Below are 9,626 nucleotides of genomic sequence, written 5' to 3'. Positions count from 1 at the left end.
ACAATAAATCCTTGCATACTAATTTGTTTATTAAGAATATCAATTTTAAAATTAACCAGTTTATTAATTTCTCCCAGCTTCTTATTATTTGCACCTATTATTTTAATTTTTGGAATCTTGATTATATCTGTTAATTTTAATGTATTAAAAATAAAATTTTCCGAGACTAGAGTACTTTCTGAACCAGTATCAATCATAACCTTAATCATGTTATTTTGGGCCATAGCATTTATATAAATTAAATTAATAGATTCAAAATTTTTATATTCATCTAAAGAAATAAATTCCGAAGGTTTTTCATAATGACAATGGCCCAACTTGAAATTCAGAAAGTCCTCTACATAAAATTTGGATTATTAGGATTGTCAGATTGTGTCTGATCATTTGGATCTAATTCTCGATGTCTTTCACTGCTTTCACTTCTACTATTCATATTTTCTTGCCATGTACTATTCCGTTGACTGTCTTCGCAGCTCTGACCCCTTACATAATTTACCTGTCTGTTGTAATTATATCTTTGTGCATTTCTCCTGGTGTTAAAATCTTGCCTATTATAATTATTATTATTATTAAAATTCTCTCTATTACCTTGTCTCTCTTGTCTATTATCATTAGTATTATTATTAAAATTCTCTCTATTACCTTGTCTCTCATAACTAGTATTATTGTTGTTATTAAAATTTTGAGAATTACTACCATACCTATTATTGTTATATGATTGTCTATTTTTACTATTATTACTTGTAATATAACCTCTTTGTACTCTTTGAATAAAGTTAATAAAACTGTCTACTGTTTGAATGTTTTGTACTGTGACTGTTTGCACAACGTCCGCATCAAAGTGTCTAGAAACATTCAAAACTGTTTCGTCTTCTCTAAGTGGTGGTTTTAAATATTTTGCAACAGTTATTAATTTTAAAGCATAATCTACCATATTTAAACTTAAATTGCGATTATACTTTCCAAAATATAAAACTTCCCTAAATCTAGCTTGTTCTAATTCACCCCAATAATAATTTAAGAATTTATTTTCAAATGTTTGCAGATTATCTAAATCGTTTTCAATGCTGGCAAACCAGGTTGCTGCATTGTCACTTAATGTCATTCTAATATAATCTTTTATATCATTAATATTATTCACTGATCTTAATTTATGTTTTAAACTATTTATGTATACTCTAGGATGTAAATTTTTTATGTTACCAGAGAATTTTATACCTGTCTCATTTGTTAAATTCAAGTAAGGTCTCCCTATGTCTCTTATTTGTGAAATGTCTTCTATTCTCTGTTCTACATTCCTTATGTGATGGTTGTTTGTTTGGATATTTTGTAGCATATCATCAAATTTTTCTTCAGTCTTTCTCCTTTCTTCGTAAATTTTTGCTTCTAAGTTATATTTTTGGATTTCTATGTTCCGTTCCATATCTATATTATTATTTTTAATAATCATATTTATTTCTTTCCTTTCATTTTCTATTATTTTCTTGTAGTCATTACGTATATCTTTTATTTCACTTGCTAATTTTTTCTCTAAAGCATCAAATTTTTCATCCATCTGTTTTTCTAATCGTTTCATAATTTTAGCATTATTTTCTTCCATTTTTCTGGAATTCTCTTCCAATTTTTGTTCCATTTTTTTCATATCTTCTTTGATTTCTTTAGAATTCTCTTCCCTGTTATATTCCATTTTTTTCATATCTTCTTTGATTTCTTTAGAATTTTCTTCCAGTCTTTTGTTGATCTGCATCATTAAAGACATCAATGCTGTCATATTGACATTTTCCTCTCGTTCTTGTGTTATTCCTTTTGTCTCTTGTAGAACTTGAGTTAAACTCTGCTCTTGTTCCGCCTGCTGAGTTTCTCCGTCCACTTCCACATTTTCTTCCACTTCCACATCTTCTTCGTTCTTTTTGTTTCTTAAACCTTTCCTTCCTTGAGACATTTTTGAGATCTTACTTGTTAAAATCCAATTTAAAATAAAATATAAAATTGATTCTAATCAAAATTATTTCAATTATATGAGAGCATTTATTTTAACAAACTAATTCTTTTAATTAGGAGGTCCTACGTTGGGCGCCAAATTTGTAATGATATATTATTTTTGATATTTATAATGGATATTATTGTGAAATAGGGTTTTTGTCGCGGTTCTGAAAGAATTAGTTTGTTAAATAGTTTTTTAAATGTTTTTATTATAATCTAAATTGAACATAAAATTGAAAGTTTAAATGTGATAACAAAAAAAAAATAGAAATCTAAATTTGAAAAACAATAACTTTAACTTGAAAAACTTCCTACAATTAAATAAAACAAATTCCAGTACCTTATAATTACTGTCACTGAATGCCTTCTTATTAATATTTTATAAAATTTGAATTGTTGGATGGCTGAAAAATTAATGGATGTAAGACCAGGTCAATTGTCAGTGTCAAAACTGTCAAATAAAATATTTCTTTTCTTTCTTCTCAATTTGAATTCAACTTTCAACTCCAGGATCAGGAAACAGGATACTATTATTAATATATTGTTTCAAAAATTATTAATATTTACAATTATGGATACTTCACAAATTCTTCTTTATATTTCTAATAAATTATCCACACTATGCTGGTTCAAATTCAGGATACATAGTATTTTTATATATTAAAGGATACTTTACCAAATTATAAGTAAGTTTTCTTCAAATATTTATCTAATTTCTTTTCGATTATACCAAATTTATCATGTTTATGCTAAATTATTATATTTTCTGTTAATTTTCAAATCTTTTTCTCTATCAAATTTATAGCTTCATTTCTAATTTCTTGACTGCCTCCTCTTGTCATTGTGACACCTCTTTTTATCAAATTTTTATTCCAGAACATTCCAAACGAAAAACAAAAAACATTCTGACAAATAGAAAACTTCAATTCCTTCTTTTTTTAACATGCTATGTCAAATTAGTATGTCATCCACCATCCTATAGAGTTATTTTTGTTTTATTATTTATTTTAATTGATTTTAAGGCATTTCAGATCAGAATTATTACTTCTGTATAAAATTAACATCTTAAATGTTAAATATTATTATTTTAACCTATAATTATTGTTTGAAATGTCCATTTATCTATTTACATTATCTCAATTATTAAAAAAAAAACAAATATAAGTCCCTACATAAGGTTTTAATAAATTTCTTATGCTAATTTTGAATGTCCTCATATAAATGATATGATCTTTAATAATTTTTATACTATTCTATGGTATATTTTCTATAAATTACATCTATAATCGCCATTTCAGTCCATTTTGGTTTCTAAACACTTTAATCGGATACTACGTTCTCTGATCTTCGACATACTCTGTTTTAGGACATAGTCATATCGTTACAATATATATATATATATATATATATATATATATATATATATATATATATATATATATATATATATATATATATATATCAAGCAGTGATTCTTGAGGATGCAGTCTATTTTGGCCCACAAGACAAATATTTTTTCATAGATCAATCTAATGAAATCTAATAAAAAATATGTTGTTACTAGTTTTACTTTCCTCCTATATAAAGTGTATACACTTTACATATTTCATGACATATTTCAAACATGACAATATAACTGAAGTTTTTAAAATAATTTTTCATACCTATGTGCATAATTGTCCTTTTGGTAAAGTTTCAAATTTTTTCAATGTAATCTCATGACTAGTAAGTAATTAAGAAAATTGTAAGTACCTACATAATTTTTATATTTGTATATTTTTGTCAACAGATGTCTTGAAAAAGAATTAAAATAAATTCGAAAGCTTGACAGTAAGTCAAAGAGTTTTCTTTGTCTTGTGGGCCAAAATAGACTGCATCCTCAAGAATCACTGCTTGATATTTGAATATACAGTCAAGAATACCATAATCTTACATATATATATATATATATATATATATATATATATATATATATATATATATACCCATCATTAAACAACAAAACTGGTAGGATTATCGACCGAAACGTAAATAACAATTTATTGTAGTGGTGTATCGGGTATGCGGTCTGTTATTTGAAAAAAAACTCTTTTTTTCTTTTATATCTCTATATTTCGCTGATTTTTTGTCAGCTTCATCAGGAGACAACTAAAATATGAATAAAATTTTGTATAACTATAAGATGAGACTAAACAATGAATTACTTACAGATTTAGAGTTAAAAATATTTAAAAAGGTTCTTGTACATAATATGTTCAAAACAGTACTAACAATATTAGTTAAAAGCAACTAGATCATTAGTAATGAAATATAAAAAAAGCAAAAATAAAAACAACTAAGAAACAATTAAAACACAATAAAATTACACATTAAAAATATACAGGATGATTTAAAATGTAATTGTAAACAGAAAAATTATTTTAACATACTAAGAATATTACAGTAGATATTGCTCAACTGTCCCGTGTCTGCCTTGTAATTTACTGCATATTTTTCTTTATTAATATGACACATTTCTAAGAACAACCTTTTCTTGTAATTATTCTCTTGCTGTAGAACCCTGACATTTGAGTAGTCAAATTGATGCCCAGTCTTTAAGTAATGGTCAACTGCTGCACATGTATTCTTCTTTTTTGTACAGTCACTTTTGTGCTGTGTAACCCTTTGTTTTAGCCATTGAGAAGTTTGGCCAACATAACAGCTCTGGCAATCCAAACAAGGCAGTTTGTAGATAACATTAGTTTTATTCACAGTTGGTGTCTTGTCTTTTACTTTAGAAAACCGACAACTGTTTTCTAAAGTAAAAGACAAGACACCAACTGTGAATAAAACTAATGTTATCTACAAACTGCCTTGTTTGGATTGCCAGAGCTGTTATGTTGGCCAAACTTCTCAATGGCTAAAACAAAGGGTTACACAGCACAAAAGTGACTGTACAAAAAAGAAGAATACATGTGCAGCAGTTGACCATTACTTAAAGACTGGGCATCAATTTGACTACTCAAATGTCAGGGTTCTACAGCAAGAGAATAATTACAAGAAAAGGTTGTTCTTAGAAATGTGTCATATTAATAAAGAAAAATATGCAGTAAATTACAAGGCAGACACGGGACAGTTGAGCAATATCTACTGTAATATTCTTAGTATGTTAAAATAATTTTTCTGTTTACAATTACATTTTAAATCATCCTGTATATTTTTAATGTGTAATTTTATTGTGTTTTAATTGTTTCTTAGTTGTTTTTATTTTTGCTTTTTTTATATTTCATTACTAATGATCTAGTTGCTTTTAACTAATATTGTTAGTACTGTTTTGAACATATTATGTACAAGAACCTTTTTAAATATTTTTAACTCTAAATCTGTAAGTAATTCATTGTTTAGTCTCATCTTATAGTTATACAAAATTTTATTCATATTTTAGTTGTCTCCTGATGAAGCTGACAAAAAATCAGCGAAATATAGAGATATAAAAGAAAAAAAGAGTTTTTTTTCAAATAACAGACCGCATACCCGATACACCACTACAATAAATTGTTATATATATATATATATATATATATATATATATATATATATATATATATATATATATATATATATATATATATCAAGTAGTGACTCTTGAGGATGCAGTCAGTTTATTTGGCCCACAAAACAAAGAAAACTCTTTGACTTACTGTCAAGCTTTCGAATTATATTTAATTCTTTTTCAAGACATCTACAAAATTTATAAATATAAAAATTAAGTAATTACAATGTATATTTTGTTTACTTACTAGTCGTTGAGATTGATTGAAAAAGTTGAAACTTTACTAAAAGGACAATCACACACATATTAAAATATTTAAATAATTTTAGCCAATCTATTACATTATGTTGTGTCCATGGTTCGTTGTTCAACATGTATGAAGTGTATACCCTTTTTTCAGAAGGAAAGCAAAACCAGTAACAATAGTTTTTTATAATTACAGTTATTAATTTGATTGATGTAAAGTAAATTAGTCCAGTCAATGTGTCTACCAGCATAAAATGAATTTTTAATGGTGGAATGTACGATAGAAAATCAGATTATGATGTTGTGTCAAATGTTTGTTGATATGCTAATATGTAACAATAAATGTTACTTAATTTGTCTATATCTGATTTTCTATTTATACATTTTCTATTTTTCTGGATGTGTGTCATTTCTACAAATAACCTTTTCTGTTCATTTTTCACCCTCTCTAAGATTGACGCTTGTGAAAAATTATATGTATGATTTAGATTAATTGAGTGATCTGCTAATGCACAAGCTTGCGATTTTTTTGTATTAATATCACTTCTGTGGGAAATTATTCTGCTGTGTAATGTCCGAGATGTTTCTCCTATATAAACCTTATCGCAGTCTGAGCAAGGTATTTGATACACAACTTTTGAACTTTCCTTAGTCGTAAGTGGATCTTTAGTTTTGGTGTATAAACGTGCTACAGTTTTAACGTTTCTGGTAGCAATTTTTATGTTTTCGAGTCCTTTAAATAATTTGAGAAGTTTTGGTGTTAAGAATGGAATATAAGGTAAAGATCCAAATGTTTGTGGTGTTGTTGGTACTAAGGTGTCGATTGTTGGGCTAGTGTTTCTTTCTTGGCTTGCCATATTCACTGTGGGTTGTTTTTTATTGTTGGTATTGTCAATCAATGTGATGGAAGCTGGAGAGGTAGCAGTACTAAAAATTAATTTATTAAGTAGTCCTACTGGATAAGAGTTTTCCATTAATATGTTTTTTAGTCTCTTCAAACTCTTTCCTCTATATGTTGGATGAGATATTTTTATTACTCGACTTTTTAGTCCCAAAATTAAGTATATTTTCATTCTTGTAGGATGTTCAGAATAGTAATTTATGAATCTATTGCTAGAAATCGGTTTTCGATACCATTCTGTTATGAGACTATTATCTTGAGTGCGATGGACTAGCATATCCAGAAAAGGGAGACTTGTTTTGTTCTCTTTCTGCAGTGAACTGTAGTTGGCTACATTGGTTGTTGAAAATATTTAAAACCTCATTTATTTTATCATTGGGTACTGCTAGGATCAAATCATCTACAAAACGTTTGACAAATGGAATATGAAAAGGTATTATTTTTAAACATTCTTCAATGAGATCATCAAGAGCATAATTACACATGATTGGCGATAATGAGCTTCCCATAGGAGTGCCTGCTGTTTGTTTGTAATAACTGTTATTAAATTTACAGATGTTGGTATCAAATATGAAATATAATATTTCTTTTAATGAATTTAAATTTAATGTGCAATGTGCCTGGATCTCATTCCAGTGTTTTTCTATGCTGTTTAGAATTAAATAAGACGGAATATTGGTATATAAAGATACCACATCAAAACTTACTAAAATGTATGTTTCTGGGATTTTTTTATTATTTGGGCCAAATAAACTGACTGCATCCTCAAGAGTCACTACTTGATATATAAATCTACAGTCAAGAATACCACCATCTTATATATATATATATATATATATATATATATATATATATATATATATATATATATATATATATATATACAGGGTGGTTCATCTTATTCGCCTCGGTGTCTGTACGGAAAACCACTTAATATTTTAAAAAAATTTCTTCACAGAAATATACATGACCATTAATACTACAATCCAAAAATAATGTGAATTGTACAGGGTGCTCCAAAAAAGAGTGGTATATCAAAGTTATATTTTTTCTTATGGAATGCCCTATATCTGATGACATTATTGAATTTACCCTAAAAAAAAACTATACTTTCATAAGGGTTCCCTATACCTAAATACAGGGTGTTTTGATTTATTTCGATTTTTATAAAAATATAAGGTTTTAGAAAAAAATAAATATCTACGAATCTAAGAATCAGTAACAAATTATTTCTTGGATCTTAATAATAGACTATTTAGCATACTTAAACAGATGTTTATTGCAACAAAGTTTCTTACAGGGTGGTCAAAATATGAGATTGTTCTATTAACAAATTCAAGCTGTAATAACTTAATTATTTTAAATAGAACACCCTGTATTTTACTAGTCTATCGCGTAGATAATTTACTTAGCTTTCAATTTGTATTAGGGTTTCCTATACCTATCTTTTTACAGGGTGGTCAAAATATTAGATTTTTCTATTAACAAATTCAAGCTGTAATAACTTACTTATTTTAAATAGAATACCCTGTATTTTACTAGTCTATCGCGTAGAAAATTTACTTAGCTTTCAATTTGTATTAGGGTTTCCTATACCTATCTTTTTACAGGGTGGTCAAAATATTAGATTGTTCTATTAACAAATTCAAGCTGTAATAACTTACTTATTTTAAATGGTACACCCTGTATCTTACTAGTCTATCGCGTAGAAAATTTATTTAGCTTTCATTTCTTATTAGGGTTTCCTATACCCATCTTCCTTCATTTTTTAAATATTTAAAGATTTCCTAATTTGTAATCTTTAAAAATTAGAATTAAGTACCTATAATATCGTGGTTATGTACAACACATCACCAACACCGGCAATATACTTAGACAAGATACTGTCATTAATAAAATTTTCATTGTTATCGTGTAATCATACAGAGTGTTGTATTATTTTAGTTGATTTTGGCCTACATGTAACATTGAATAATATGTTTATATTTATATTAAACTGCATACCCTATATTAGATGCTGTATTCTGGAAGATATTTAAATTAATACCTATATTTCATTTCGTATAAGTATTTTCAATATCTTAAACCGACGGTTATTAAGTAAATTTAAGAACATCACTTTTTGTTTGAATCTTTGAATCGCAATTACAAACAATTAAATGCAATGGCTACTATAACGAAAACGAGCCTATTGTACAAAAATATGTAAAAATGGGTATTTACAGAATATCATGGGAATTTATATTTACAGAATAATATGTGTATTGAGAATGTTTACATGGAATTGAATAGATTTTAAATATCTTCCACTATAAAGAATAGAATATCGAGTATGTCATTTAAAATAAGAACACTCTGTGTGATTAAATGATAAAAATGTGAATTTTATCAACGAAAGTATCTTGACTAAGATAGCTAAGTAAATTGCCGATGTTGGTGATGTGTTTTACATAACCACGACATAGGTACCTAATTCTGATTTTTAAAGCTTACAAATTAGGAAATCTTTAATTATTTGAAAAATGAAGGGAGATAGGTATAGGAAACTCTAATAAGAATTGAAAGCTAAGTAAATTTTCTACGCGATAGACTAGTAAGATACAGGGTGTTCCATTTAAAATAAGTAAGTTATTACAGCTTGAATTTGTTAATAGAAAAATCTAATATTTTGACCACCCTGGAAAAAGATAGGTATAGGAAACTCTAATACAAATTGAAAGCTAAATACATTTTCTACGCGATAGACTAGTAAGATACAGGGTGTTCCATTTAAAATAAGTAAGTTGGTACAGCTTTAATTTGTTAATAGAATCATCTCATATTTTGACCACCCTGTAAGAAATTTTGTTGCAGTAAGCATCCGTTTAAGTATGCTAAATAGTCTTTTATTAAGATCAAAGAAAGAATTTGTTACTGATTCCTAGATTCGTAGATATTAATTTTTTTCTTAAACCTTACATTTTC

General features: G+C 27.0%; 1 protein-coding gene across 1 annotated transcript; it reads right to left on the bottom strand.

The window, feature by feature from the left end:
* Window positions 1-337: 337 nt before the first annotated feature.
* On the bottom strand, window positions 338-1,423 carry LOC126883676 (GATA zinc finger domain-containing protein 4-like). The gene has a single exon (XM_050649336.1). It carries the CDS (start codon window positions 1,421-1,423, stop codon window positions 338-340), a length of 1,086 nt encoding a protein of 361 aa, XP_050505293.1.
* Window positions 1,424-9,626: the final 8,203 nt, after the last annotated feature.

The sequence above is a fragment of the Diabrotica virgifera genome, chromosome 4, assembly GCF_917563875.1.
Source record: "Diabrotica virgifera virgifera chromosome 4, PGI_DIABVI_V3a".
NCBI classification, from domain to species: domain Eukaryota; kingdom Metazoa; phylum Arthropoda; class Insecta; order Coleoptera; family Chrysomelidae; genus Diabrotica; species Diabrotica virgifera.
Note: the sequence above shows the minus strand (reverse complement) of the source record. Positions and strands in the feature narration are given on the sequence as shown.